The sequence below is a fragment of the Halichoerus grypus genome, chromosome 10 (assembly GCF_964656455.1).
Source record: "Halichoerus grypus chromosome 10, mHalGry1.hap1.1, whole genome shotgun sequence".
Classification (NCBI taxonomy): Eukaryota; Metazoa; Chordata; class Mammalia; order Carnivora; family Phocidae; genus Halichoerus; species Halichoerus grypus.
The window spans coordinates 48,534,231-48,549,793 of record NC_135721.1 but is presented as its reverse complement, the minus strand read 5'-3'; the positions used below and the strand labels follow the sequence as shown (position 1 = coordinate 48,549,793).

The 15,563-nt window shown below is 36.8% G+C and overlaps 1 protein-coding gene and 1 pseudogene across 2 annotated transcripts in view; one reads left to right on the top strand and one right to left on the bottom strand.

Moving 5' to 3' along the window:
* Positions 1-15,563, top strand: part of ALMS1 (ALMS1 centrosome and basal body associated protein) — a 192,731-nt gene that overhangs the window by 132,980 nt on the left and 44,188 nt on the right. For both annotated transcript variants that reach the window (XM_078056402.1, XM_078056403.1), the window contains exons 14-15: positions 1,793-1,930; positions 5,542-5,712. In XM_078056402.1, coding sequence (XP_077912528.1) covers positions 1,793-1,930; positions 5,542-5,712 — 309 coding nt within the window. The remainder of the gene's footprint in view (positions 1-1,792; positions 1,931-5,541; positions 5,713-15,563) is intronic.
* Positions 3,383-5,096, bottom strand: LOC118530770 (aurora kinase A pseudogene; annotated as a pseudogene).

The window sequence follows — 15,563 nt, the reverse complement described above, 5'->3', positions numbered from 1 at the left end:
CTGTAATGTTTTATTTCTTAAACTCTTTGGTAGACACATTATGTCTTTAGTAATCTCTATTGCTTTTCTGATTTCTTTGTTGAAAAATATTCATACTTAGTGATGAGCTGAACCTCTTTTTGACCCATTGTAAAAACATAACCATTATTGTTATCCTAGTTGTTTTATTGGTGATTTTTAATATATTTAGTAACATATTTTACACTTGAGTTTTCTCATATAATAAGAAAGAAAAGAGCTGATTTTAAAAAAAACAATAGGGGCGCCTGGGGGGCTCAGTCATTAAGTGTCTGCCTTCAGCTCAGGTCATGATCCCAGGGTCCTGGGTTGAGCCCCGCATCGGGCTCTCGGCTCCACGGAAAGCCTGCTTCTCCCTCTCCCACTCCCCCTGCTTGTGTTCCCTCTCTCGCTGTCTCTCTCTCTGTCAAATAAATAAATAAAATCTTTTAAAAAAAAATAAGATAAAAAAAACAATAAGGTAGATAAATCTTTAGCAAGTATGACCAAGAAAAACAGAAAGAAAATAGAAAATATTAAGCCATTTTAAAAGGATATAATTTCAGGAGGTTTTTAAAAATCGTAAGAGTACTATATATAAAATCTAGATGGTACAGATACTTTTCTAGGATGATATGAAATATCAAAATTGGCTCAATAAGTGACAAAAACTTTGAATAAACCTAAGAACTCAAAAGAGTTGTTCACATCCACTTTTATACTTTGAAAAACACAATTGATTTTTTTTTTAACTGTTGTGTCAAACCGGTGAAGAACAGATTTCATTGAAAGTGGTATTTTAGGCTAAAATTAACAAGTTAGGAAACGATAGATGTTGGTGAGGATGTGGAGAAAGGGGAGCCCTCCTACACTGTTGGTGGGAATGCAAGCTGGTGCAGCCACTCTAGAAAACAGTATAGAGGTTCCTCAGAAAGTTGAAAATAGAGCTACCCTACGACTCAGCAATTACACTACTGGGTATTTACCCCAAAGACACAAATGTAGTGATCTGAAGGGGCACCTGCACCCCAATGTTTATAGAAGCAATATCCACAATAGCCAAACTATGGAAAGAGCCCAGATGTCCATCAGTAGATAAATGCATAAGGAAGATGTGGTATATAGAGAGAATGGAATATTAGCCATCAAAAAATGAAATCTTGCCATTTGCAACGACGTGGATGGAACTAGACGGTATTATGCTAAGCAAAATAAGTCAATCAGAGAAAGACAATTATCACATGATCTCACTCATATGTGGAATTTAAGAAACAAAACAGAGGATCATAGGGGAAGAGAGGAAAAAATAAAACAAGACAAAACCAGAGAAGGAGATAAACCATAAGAGACTCTTAATCGTAGGAAACAAACTGAGGGTTGCTTGAGGGGGTGGTGGGGGGAGGGTTGGGATAATTGGGTGATGGGCATTAAGGAGGGCATGTGATATAATGAGCACTGGATATTATATAATACTGATGAATCACAGGCCTGTACCTCTGAAACCAGTAATACATTCTATGTTAATTAATTGAATTTAAATTTAAAAATAAAGTGGTATTTTATTTAAACCATCATTGTACACAGAAAAATAGGAAAAGCTTTTCAATTCATGTTGTAAACCCACCATAATTGTCACAACTTAAAAGCTGTGATGGGGCCTAGGAGATGCTTTTTTTTCTTAATATATAAAGAGGTTTGGGGTTTTGTTTGGACTTTTTTTGGGGGGTGGTTTACTTGCCTCTTGTGTTTATTGTCTTTTCCTTCTCTATGGAATTACATGATATCATTATTCCAGATGCCCAAGTTCAAGTTTCCATCATTGGGGATGAAGACATCTCAGATAAAAACCAGAAAAAGGAGATCTACAATAAAAAGGCAGTGACTAAGGCTGCCCAACCTGAAGAAAAAGAATCCTTGCAGAAAACCACTGAAGGTAACTGAACTGGATTATCTGTGTATTATTTTCTTCTGGCCTTCTAAAATGAGTATAAACAGAAAAGTATTCTCTGTTCCCTGTCTTCAACCCTTCTCTGTCTTGCTCATATGTGAAATAGAGTATTAGCTGCAATTTTTTGGTATAGATTGGCAGGTAAAATTAACATTTTTAAAGCTCTTAAGACATTTCTGGACAACTTTGTGACTATAGTACACAAGTTAATCTCATTACCAGAAATTCACATAATGGACTTTACTGATAAAAAATGCAGTTCCACAAGATGCTCTCTCTTTAATACTATTGTTGTACATAAACCTTTTTCTCTAGGAATTCAGCTTGTTTACTTCTTAAGTACGTATCCAGTTAATTTACTTCAGTGGGATTATGCCGATTAAAAATGACTATAATAGTGTGTTAAAGTTAGGATTTGTTTTGGCTCTGAGAGATAAAAACAAAAACAAAGTAACATTGGCTTAAAGAAGACAGGAAATTATTTCTCTTGTAAAAATCCGGATGTGGACTCCACTGTATCAAGGGACAAAGCTCTTTCTCTCCTGTTGCTCCAGCATTTTTAGCCTCCATTCTCCTGCATTAGCCATCAGTCCTGTATTCTAGCCAGCAGAAAGGAAGCAAGGGAGAGAAAAAAGTATATTCCTTCTTTAAATACTTCTCAAATGTTACGTGTACCATTCCCCTTCCATTCTATTGGCCAGACTTAAGTCACACATTCATACCAAGCTGTGTTGCCAGGAGGCTGGGAAATATAATCTTTATTCTGGTAACCATACGCCCAGTGAAGTCAAGGTTCTAATTTTTTTTTTAATACAAAAATCTTCATTTTCGCATATGAAAGAAAGAATCACATGTTCATTCTGACAGCTTTACCAGGCTTGGCCACCCAGTAGGTAACACACACCCTTAGTTACTTGGAAGGTTATAGCATGGCTCTTTAAGTGATCAAGTTGGAGCAAAGTGGTCACTTTCCCCCCAGTTGAACCCCAGCTTCATCTTCCACAAGGACACCTTACTCAGAAGAAGCTGTGGGGTGGCTGCAATTGAACCTTGTCTCCAGATTATGAAACCAGTGAAGTCAGCAGGAGTCTTGTGGCTTCTTTCATTTCAGATTGGCATGTTTACTGAAGTGAAACTTTCTGAGTAGGGAGACCAGAGTACTACCTGCTCAGTAAAACAAACAAACAAGAAAACAACTCTGTAGTGCTCTAGATTGCAGACAGGCAGCAGTAAGATAAATGTCAGTAGCCTGTTCCTGACAGATTATACAGCAGCCCTGGCTCAGGGATTTCTCTCCCTGCAAGGTTTTGTTGTTGTTGTTGTTTTTTAAGATTTTATTTTTTTAAGTCATCTCTATACCCAGTGTGCAGCTGGAACTTACAACCTTGAGATCAAGAGTCGCATGCTCTACCGACTGAGCCAGCCAGGCACCCCTCCCTACAAGGTTCCTAAGATTGAAAGATTCTCTGGCTTAATGTCTCCATGAATAACTCTCTTTGAATGACAGTAAGACAGGGCATTTGCCAGTCCTGTTATAGAAGAGTAGCAGTCCTCTGCTCATCAGACTGACTGTTTGTGAAGTTCTCCATAGACAGATCCAAGGGGTGCCTGTTCTAGAATTAGGTAAACTAGTAGCATCATAGAAGTAACCATACAGTCTGAAAATATTTGGATGTCTAAGGTGGGATTCGATTTCTGCCTCTTCTCAGCTGATGCTTACCTCTTATTTTCTCCAGTTGAGTTTTAAGTAATACTTTAAGAGCTAGGATACACTTGCTTTGTTTTTCTCTCCCCAAATAAACATTATCAAAATTTCTTTTACCCAGCAGGCCACCAAATCAAAATCTTCCAAAAGCCCATTGTTTTTTATTGTTGTTGTTGTTTTTTTGATTCTTCATTTTACTGTTTTGACATGAGTTCCTTTTTCAGAATTATTTCCAAAGGGTGATAGCTAGGGCTGCTCTTGGGAGTATTACTCGGGGACCTAGGGATAGGACTAGGGACACTGGTTGCCTGTAATTGCTTCTTTTTCAGATTCTGAACTAGTTAATGACTGGAAACCAGCTTTTGTGCTCCTGAAGGAATACACTTGGAGGAATTTGAAGGACACAAGATCCCCTCAACCTGTCCACTCTATTGTCAGGGTTTTATTTTAGAGAAAAGGAAAATGGATTTCAGAGGACAGCTGGTAGTCTCTGCCAATATTATAAATAGAAACATTTTGGAGCATAATTAGCCACATCTCTTTTTTTGTGTATTGCTTGTTCTCATAAGTTATGTTATATTCTGGGCAACATTTCAAAATTTTACCTCCCTTTTTTTCTGTTGCTTAATGAATGTTCTAGTAACAGATCCTGTTAATCTCACAATCAGAAAGTTTTTATTGCCTTTAAGAATAAAATCTAGGGGGGCGCCTGGGTGGCTCAGTCGGTTAAATGTCTGCCTTTGGCTCAGGTCATGATCACAGGGTCCTGGGATCGAGCCCCACATCAGGCTCCCTGCTCAGCGGGAAGCCTGCTTCTCTCTCCCACTCCCCCTGCTTGCTCTCTCTCTCTCTCTCAATTAAATAAATAAAATCTTAAAAAAAAAAAAAAAATAGCTTAAAAAAAAAAAAAAAAGAATAAAATCTAGGGCCTGGGTGGCTCAGTCGTTAAGCATCTGCCTTCGGCTCAGGTCATGATCCCAGGGTCCTGGGATCGAGTCCCACATCGGGCTCCCTCCTCGAAGGGAAGCCTGCTTCTCCCTCTCCCACTCCCGCTGCTTGTGTTCCTGCTCTCGCTATCTCTGTCTCTGTCAAATAAATAAATAAAATCTTAAAAAAAAAGAAAAAAGAAAATCTAAACTCTTTTAGTACAGTCTTTCAGAATAGTAAAATCAGCTCCCAAACAACTTTTTAGATACCTCTTTTCCTTATAAATTCTATATTCAAATAAACAATATACTTGCTCTATTTCTTAGATGTTCAGTTGCTTTCCTGACTTTCTTGTTTTCATATGTAGTTACCTTTGTCTAAAATACCTTTCTCTTTCTGTCTCAGTGTGTATCCCAGGTTAGCTATCTTCTAACACCCAAATCAGTTGTTATCTTACTCTAGAATTCTTTCATGATCCTCCTAGCTAGAAGTAATTTCTCCCTTTTTGAGTACATACATTTCTTTCTCTTATGCAGTAATTCTTTTATTTTGTATGACATCTGTTTATGTATATCTTTTATTTATTTTAGAGAGAGAGAGAGAGTGCATGCACATGAGATTGGGGGAGGGACAGAGGGAGAGAATCTTTAAGCAGACTCCCCTGCTGAGCGCAGAGCCTGACGGCAGGGCTCAGTCCCACAACCCTGAGATCATGACCTGAGCCGAAATCAAGAGTTGGATGCTTAACCAACCATGCCTGAGCCACCCAGGCACCCCATGTTTTTGTATATTTTTTAACTCCAGTATGGATTAATAGTTTCTAAACACATTTCTAAATGGTCTTTTTATTTTTTTTCTTCAATACCAGTAATAGTGCCTTTCACATATTAGATGCTTGAGAGGTATTTTAAAATATTTTTTGTCAACTTCTTGTCTGGATACTGTGTTAATTTACCTCTCTTAGGTTCCAGTGGTGCTGCTGATGCAGAGCACTCAGCTCGACTGCAAGACCTAAGGACTGAAAGTCTACCAGACACTAAAGCCATTAAACAGAAAGAGGAGATCCATAGTAAGAGGACAGTTCCTAAGGAATCCTGGACAAAAGAAAAAGAATCCTTGCAGATAGATATAGCAGGTAATGGGATTGGGGCAGGGGGGTGGGGTGGGGAGTACAAGGGGAGTGACAGAGAGTGAGAGAGAGACAAGGCCTGTGTTTGTGTGTTTCCATTTTATTCTTCTTTTTTTTGAGATTTATTTATTTGAGAGAGAGAAAGCATGAGCAGTGGGAGGGGTAGAGGGAGAGGGAGAGAGAGAATCGTTAAGCAGATTCCCCACTGAGTGTGGAGCCCAATGTGGGGCTCAATCCCAGAACCCTGAGATCATGACCCACGCCAAAATCAAGAGTCGGATGCTCAACTGACTGATCCACCCAGGCGCTCCCCATTTTATTCTGATAATAACATTGCCTCACAATTTAAATAGAGATCCATTTTTCTTTTTCTTCTTTTTTTTTTCTTTCTCATGCAAATCACTTCATTATGTAAAATAATTATTACCTCTGGGAAAAGATACTGTGAACTTAGAAACAGGATTACAAATAAATACCTAAGGTTGATAATAATAGAAGTATCATGTCTCAGTACTGAAACGGGAAAGCCTAAAATCTGAAGGCATTGCAGAAGACCATGATAAAGACAGACAGAGCCTCAATACAAACTTTTAAAAAATAATAGTAAAAGCCAAGTAAAAGGCCATGTTTACCCATGGCCCCCTATTTCTAACATAAAAGAACATATAGAACATAAGTCATTACTACCTAGCTGTCAAACTTTACCTCTAGAGGAAGATAGAACATACCTAGATAAGGAAAGAAAGAAGTCAAAGAGCTGATCTATCCATATTGTATTTTGAAAATAGTCCAGATGCAGATGCTCATATCAAGATCAATAGATAAAATAATGTATAAGATAAATGATTTTCCACAAGGTACCAAGACTACACAGTGGAGAAAGTACACTTCAACAAATGGTGTTAGAAAACTGGATATCCACATGCAAAGGAATGAAGTTGAACCCTTACTTTTTACCATATACAAAAATTAACTCAAAATGGATCAAAGATCCAAATATAAGAGCTAAATTAAAAAACTTTTAGAAGAAAACAAGGGAAAAGCTTCATGACATTTGATTTGGCGAGGATTTCTTGGATATGCCACAGAAGCACAGGCAACAAAAGCAAAAATAAATAAATTATACTACTCAATTAAAAACTGCATTAAAAGACACAACCAGGTGAAAAGGCAGCCTAGGGAATGGGGAGAAAATATTTGCAAATCATGGTAACTGGTTAATATCCAGACTATACATGGAACTATTATAATTCAACAACAAAGAAACCCAATTTAAAAATGGGCAAAGTACTTGAATAGACAGTTTTCCTAAGAAGATATATGACTAACCAACAAGCATATTAGAAAATGCTTGAAATCACTAATCACCAGAGAAATGGAAATCACAAACCACAATGAGATACCACTCCACACCCATTAGGATGTTAACAAAAAGAACAGAAAGTAACTATTTGTCCCAGCAATGCAGAGAAATTGGAACCCTTGTGCACTGTTGGTGTGAATATAAAATGTTGCAGCCATTATGGAAAATAGTATCAAGGTTCCCCCAAAGAATTAGAAATAGAATTACCATGATTCAGCAATCCCACATCTGGGTATATATCCAAAATAATTCAAAGCAACATCTCAGAGATATCTGCATACTTATGTTCATCACAGTATTACTTACAATTAATCAAGTTATGGAAACAACCCATATATCCATCAACAGATGAATGGATAAAGAAAATGTGGTACTGGGGCGCCTGGGTGGCTCAGTTGGTTAAGGGTCTGCCTTCGGCTCAGGTCATGATCCCAGGGTCCTGGGATCAAGTCCCGCATCAGGCTCCCTGCTCAGAGGAGAGCCTGCTTCTCCCTCTCCCTCTGCTGCTCCCCTTGCTTGCGCTCTCTATCAAATAAATAAATAAAATCTTAAAAAAATTAATTAAAAAAAAAGAAAATGTGGTACCTACATCCAATAGAATATTATCTAACCTTAAAAATGAAGGCAGTCCTGTCACATGCTACAACATAGATGAACTCACGGACATTGTGCTCAGTGAAATAAGCCAGTCACAAAAGGACGATACTGTATATTTCACATATGTGAAGTATCTAAAGTAGTCCGAATTACAGAAACATAATATAGAAAAGTATTTGCACAGGGCTGGTAGAAAGGGTGGAGGGAGAATTGGTGTTTAATGGATATGGTGTTTAATGTTGCAAGATGAAGAAGTTCTAGAGTTCTGTGGCACAACAATGTGAATATACTTAACACTACTGAACTGTATACTTAAAAATGGTTAAGATGGTAAATTTAATGTTGTATGTTTTTTACCACAATTAAAAAAAAATGTATAAGATGAAAAAACAAAATTGCAACTCTGCAGTGAGTAGCATAGGAGACATAGTTTGGAAAAGAAAGGTGGGACTACAATCTGTAAAAGCATGTTCTAGAAAACAAATTTTTTCCTAAATGTTTTACACTATGAATAATTATAGAAGACGTGAAATGTATTAAATAAAGTTTAGATAATAACAAGAGGTAAAGAGATTCAGGGGATCAGAGAACAAATTGAAGGAAAAGAATTATAACAGAAAAAGGAGATGAAAGCCATTAGAAAAAATAATTTGAAGAATGACAGTGGAGATCTAACACAGTGGTAACTGTTAGTGTCTCTAAAGAAGATAACAAAAAATAATAACATAAATAAGGAAAACTGAACCTGCAATTTAAAAGGACCTACCCCAGTCCTAGGGGGAAATTTGTATGTAATAATCAACACCCAGACATATGTTGGTGGTAGTACTGAACTTTAAAGAAAAAGAGCACATTGTACAGGCATCCACACAGAAAAAGCAAGGCAAAAAAACAAAAAACTCAGCAAGGAGACAGGCAGAAGAAAGGCAGGCTAAAAGAAGTATAAGTGAGCTATTTTCATCTTTGAAGTTGGTAAATCAAGAAATACATATGTAAGTTGTAGTATTTAAAATTATAAGTTATTTCTAAAAGAATTAAACTAAAACGTCTAAAATATTTAGAAAAATGGTAGGAGTAACAGGAGAGTAAAAGGAAGGGAAATGAAAAAAGTAGATTTGTAACAAAAGAAAAAATACCGGGTGCCTGGGTGGCTCAGTCAGATAAACGTCTGCCTTCCGTTCAGGTCCTGATGCCAGGGACCTGGGATCAAGCCTCGAATCCGGCTCCCTGCTCAGCGGAGAATCTGCTCCCTCTTCCCCTCCCCCTGCTCGTGCTCCCTCTCTCTCTCTCTCTCACTCAAATAAATAAATAAAATCTGAAAAGGAAAAAATACATAAAATAGAGAATGGAAAACATATAAGACTATATAAACATTGGCACGCTTGGGCAGCTCAGTCGGTTAAGCCTCCGACCCTTGATCTCAGCTCAGGGCTTGATCTCACAGTTGAGAATCTGAGCCGCACGTTGGGCTGCCCGCTGGGTGTGGAGCCTGCTAGAAAGAAAAAACAAAACAAAACAACACTACATATATTTATGGAATAAATTCATCAATTAAAAAATAAAACTCAGGTTAAAAAACAAATTCAGTTCCATGCTGTATAGCAGACCCCTTAAAAACAAAGTGACTCAGAGTGGTTTTCTTTTAGAAAACTAGAGACATATCAAAAAGAAATTTGGAAAAATGATACTAATATAGACACCCAAAGTGTTGTAGGAATCAAGGAGGAACATTTTTATACTGATTTGCAATCCACAATGAGGCTATAGCACATACGTCTTCAATCATGAATTAGCATAAAAATATATATAAAATGAAAATGAAAACATTCTTAAGTGGGGAGAGGGAACTTTACTTTGGGATGGGAGAAATGCAGAACAGACTATAAACTAACAAAACTCTAGAGAACCTTCAAGGAGAAATGGACAATACAGAATAATAGTAGAGAGGTTGAATACCTATGCTTACATCATGAGAGATCATAGAAATGAAATTTTTTATAAAAAGCTAGTTAAAAATACATCTGGGAATAATGCAAGTAATGAGGGTGATCTAATAGATATGTATAAATGTTTGTATGCTTTAAAAAATCTTTATATAAAACTTTTAAGATGCCCATAGAACATTTCTAAAGAGCTTTATTGATATATAATGCACATACTATACAATTCACCCATTTAAAGTGTACAATTCAATGGTTTTTACCCTATTCATAGGTATGTGCAGCCATCAACACAGTTGATTTTTGAATGTTTTCATCACCTCAAGAACAAACCCTATACCCTTAGCTATCACCCCTCCTACCCCTCATCACTGCCCCCTGATCTACTTTGTCTCTATAGATTTCTCTATTCTGGACCTTAATACAATAATTAATTAATATGGAATCATATAAAATGTAGACTTTTGTGACTGGCTTCTTTTAACTCAGCATGATGTTTTCAGGTTCATATAAGTTATAACACATATCAGTATTTTATTCATTTTAATGGCTAAATAATATTCCATTGTATGTATATGCCACATTTTATCCATTTGCCCATTAATGGACATTTGGGTTGTTTCTACCTTTTGACTATGATAAATAATGCTTCCATATAAATATTCATATACAAGTTTTTGTGTGGACATATGTTTTCATTTCTCTTGGGTATATACCTAGGAGTAGAATTGCTGGGTTATACGATAACTTTAAATTTAATCATTCAAGGGGCGCCTGGGTGGCTCAGTCGGTTAAGCGGCTGCCTTCGGCTCAGGTCATGATCCCAGGGTCCTGGGATCGAGCCCCGCATCGGGCTCCCTGCTCAGCAGAGAGCCTGCTTCTCCCTTTCCCTCTGCCTGCCGCTCTGCCTACTTGTGCTCTCTATCTCTCTGTCAAATAAATAAATTAAAAAAAAAATCTTAAAAAAAAAATTTAATCATTCTAGGAACTCTCAGACTGTTTGCCAAAGTTGCTGCATTATTTTACATTCGCACTAGCAGTATATGAGGATTCCAGGGTCTCAACAACCTCAGGAACATGTCTTATTATCTGACTTTTTCAAAGATTGATTTATTTATTTGAGAGAGAGAGAGCAAGTGTGGGGAGGAAGGGCAGAGGGAGAGGGAAAGAAAATCTCAAGCTGAGCACGGAGCCTGACGCGGGGCTTGATCCCACGACCCTGAGCCAAAACCAAGAGTTGGATGCTTAACTGACTGTGCCACCCAAGTGCCCCCTGACTTTTTGATTGTACCTATTCTAGTGGGTATCAACTGGTATCTCATTTTGCTCTTGATTTGCATTTCCCTCATGACTAATGATGTTGAACATCTTTCTGTGTGCTTATTGGTCAATTGTACATCTTCCTTTGAGAAATATCTATTCAGAACCTGGCGTGGTTTTTATTTGAGTTATTATACTATATACTATATATATATATATTATATACTATATACTATATATTATATACTATATACTATATATATATATAGTATATGTATTTACTATATATATTATATATATATTTATTATAAAATTGTTACTATTTATATATATTAGATACTATATATAATATATATATGTATAGTATATAATATATATATACTATAATAAATAGAGTTGTCTTTTTATTGAGTTCTAAGAGTTATTTATGTATTCTAGATACATTTTTTCTATCAAAGTCTATCTATTTATCTATCTTATCTATCATTAGTTTCCACTCTGATCTTTATAATTTCCTTCCTTCTGTTTGCTTAAGTTTTAGTATGCTCTTTTTCTAATGCTTAAGGTGGAAGTTTAGGGTTTTTATCTGAGATCTTTCTGCTTTATTGTTATAGGCATTTACAACCATAAATTTTCTTCTTAAGATTTAGCTGTATCTGGGGTGCCTGGGTGGCTCAGTTGGTTAAGTGTCCAACTCTTGGTTTCTGTTCAGGTCGAGACCTAGGGGTCATGGGATCAAGCCCTGCATTGGACTCCTTTCTCAGATTTTATTTATTTGTCAGAGAGAGAGCACAAGCAGGGGGAGTGGCAGGCAGAAGCAGGCTCCCTGCTGAGCAAGGAGCCTGATGTAGGATTTGATCCCAGGACCCTGGGATCATGACCTGAGCTGAAGGCAGATGCTTAACCCACTGAACCACCCAGGCATCCCTCAAAACTATCTTCTAACACTTATCAGAGTTGACATGACAGTTAAGCATCTTCAGGTCCCAAAAATAGAGTGAAAGCAGGAACCCACATAGAGATAATTAAGCACTAAAGCAGACTGTCACCTTAAGGGTTTCAGCTGAATTCTGTAGATCTGGGATTTGCTTTCTTTCTTTCTTTCTTTCCTTCTTTCTTTCTTTTTTTTTTTTTCTTTTTTTGTGATGAGCAGCAAAGCAGTTTATTGAGTGATAGTAAAATTTATTGAGCGATAGTACAAAGTGCCCAAAGAGGGAGGGGACCCGAGAGGGTTGCCCTGGGATTTATTTTTAATGTCTACATGAAGTTGGGAACAAAATACAGAACTAAGGGCACACCCATAGTGAAAAAGTCCTGCTTGGGTTTCCAGTAGGCTGCAAATAAGAAATAAGAAATAAACACATCTGTGCAAAAGAATAAAGAAAGGAAATTCGCCTGTCTCAACCTTGGTAATGAGTTTGGGGAAAGAAGGCAGTGGCAAATTTATCCTGAAATTTATAACTACAGACCAACTCTCACAGAGGTTTATAGTTGTGAATTTTGCACTGGTACAATCTATTAGTGCAGTGAACTACATGTTATCTGAAAATTCTCCAGCCCAGAATTTTATTTAAAATAGCTGTAGCAGGGCACCTAGGTGGTTCAGTCAGTTAAGCGTCTGCCTTCGGCTCAGGTCATGGTCCCAGGGTCCTGGGATGGAGCCCCACATTGGGCTCCTTTCTCAGCGGGAAGCCTGCTTCTCCCTCTTCCATTCCCCCTGCTTGTGTTCCCTCTCTCACTGTCTCTCTCTGTCAAATAAATAAATAAAATCTTTAAAACAAAATAAATAAATAAATAAAATAAAATAGCTGTAGCTTGGTAGTGCCAACTCCTATGCCTGAAGGCTGAAGCAGATGCACATCTCTCTAAAGAAATTTCAAGTGAGACCTCAAAATATTCCCCCAAATACCAAACTCGTAGGCACCATGAGTGAAAAGGCATAAAAAATAAAAAGGAGAAATGAGACCCACAAAGACATATTTTCAGGGCTCCTGGGAAAAATGGCTGATTCTATGGTTGGATCAAGAAATATAGATGAGCCAGGAGCATCTTGTAGTGCTGAAAGTAAAGAGAAAACCTTACAATGATAAGTATGTTAAAGGGACACAAGGGCCAAGTAAAAGGGCTCCCAGTGACCAAAGTTACAGCAAGTTGAGCAATATAGTAGTATTGAATTATAACCAAAGTGTAAATATCCATGAGTCCATATTGATATAAATAAATGATTAAATAAATAAATGGGAGCAAATAGACAATTCTGTGCAGAATTCCAAATGTATGAGTATATATGGAGTATATAGACACTCTACCCTTAAGGAGACAGAGCATAACTCCTTACTCTTTAAGAGTAGATTGCTCGTAGTAACTTCCTTCTAAAGAGTTTAGTATAGGAAGGGAAAGAGAGTGAGTTTATAGTGAAGAACGCTGACAGGAACCTCAGCCAGGTAGTCAAAGTTAACACCAACAGTGATAAGTCATGCTGATGGTATCTACCCTTAATATGTGATGAGAATGGCACTTTAAAGTCTTCCTCCGCAAAACCTATAACGCCAGTCTAGTCGTGAGAAAAACATCAAAAACCCAAATGAACATTCTACAAAATATTTGATCAGTACTTCTCAAAACTGTCAGGGCCGTGGGAAACCTGGGTGGCTCCGTCGGTTAAGTGGCTGCCTTCAGTTCAGGTCATAATCCCAGGGTCCTGGGATTGAGTCCTGCATTGGGCTCCTTGCTCAGCAGGGAGCCTGCTTGTACTCCCTCTCACTCGTTCTCTCGTGCACTCTCTAGCAAATAAGTAAATAAAATCTTAAAAAAAAAAAAAAAGGAAGAAACTGTCAGGGCCATGAAAAACAAGAAAAATCTGGGGGAACTGTCACGGACCAGAATAACCTAAGGAGATATGATAACTAAATGTAATGCAGTATTTCTGTATGGGATCCTGGAACACAAAAGAATATAGGTATAAACTAAGGAAATCAGATAGAGTGTAGACTTTGGTTAATAATAATGCATCTTTATTGGTTCATTAAATGTAATAAATGTACTATATTGATGTAAGGTGTTAATAATAGAAGAAACTGGGAATGAAGTATAGGAAAGTATTTGTACTATCTTCACAGTTTTTCTGAGACTAAACTATTCTAAATCAAAAGGTTTATTTGAAAAAACTCATGCATAAAACAACTCATGCATGTTGTGATGAACACTGGGTGTTATACACAACTAATGAATCATTGAACACTACATCTAAAACTAATGATGTACTATATGTTGGCTAACTAAACATAATAAAAAATAATATAAATAAAAAACTCATGCATCCATACTGATTTTAAAACAGATAGATAAGATTCATTGATTAGATAGGTAAGAAAAGGGGAGGCTCCTCTTTATAGTACAATGCCAACTAAACATAGGAGGAAAAATAGAGTTGGAAAATCTCCATACTCTAACCCTCATTGTAATAATAGATTTAAGCAAGAATCATCAGTGGATGATAAAACCAGTGAGTGAAAATTTATGGGGGAGAAGGATATTTATTCAGCCTCAGAATATCCCACAGTATCTTCCCACATTGCTCATTAATCTCAAAGGGGAAAAAGTTAACCTTTACAGTAGAGAACTTCGGACATCAAAATTAACATCCACCAGTAATAGGACACGCTGAAGTTAAGTACTTCACATGTGATGTACTTAGGAGGACACATTACTCCTATAGAACTGTTCAAAATGCGTAACATGAATCACAGTGAAACTCACAGAAACTCAAATTGAAGGACATTCTACAAATAACTGGTCTATCCTCTTCAAATATGTAGGTGTCGTGAAGGACAAAAGCTGAGAAACTATTCTAGGTTAAAGGATACTAAAGAGACATGGCAGCTAAATGTAGTCATGATCCTAGATTGGACTCTAGCCCAAGGGGAAAAATTACTACAAAGGACAGTTTGGGGAAAATTGCTGAAATTTGAACATAAACTTCACATTAGTATCATGTCAATGTTAAATTAGATGTGTTTGATAATGGTATGTAAGAGACTACCTTTCTTTCTAGGGTATACATCCTATAGTATGTGAAAAGGCAGAGTGAATAAGACATGATGTTTATAACTTATTCCCTGGTGGTTCAGATAAAATATTAATAATATATGTACATATATGTTTATGGTTGTGAAAGATAAAGCCACTGTAGCAAAATGTTAGTAATTGGTGAATCTAAGAGAAATATATGTAAGTTCATTATACTGTTTTGCAGCTTTTTGATAGGATTGGAATTTTTTTTTTTTTACAAAATAAAGTTCCTCTTTACCAGAAAGAGTCTGAAAAAGATGATGGAGATGGTGTAGGGTTTAGCCATACAAGGTATTAAACTGAACTATAGAACAGTAATAGTTAAAAGGATGCTATTGGGGCAAGAGACTGAGAGTGGGCTCATTAATGGAAATAAAAACAGCGAGAATCTACTCTATGATAAAAGTGCCATTTCACATCAGTTTGGAATAGATGGATTATTCAACAAATCATGCCAAGATGCTTACGTAGCATTTAGGGACGTGAAGTACAGACTTAAGTTGTAGTCCTACCTTCTCTTACCAAAATTCATATATATCAGAGATGTAAGTGTTTAAGTGCATGAGATCATAAAAGTTCTAGATGAAGGTATGGATTATTATTAATAAGGTGAGGTGACAAAATCT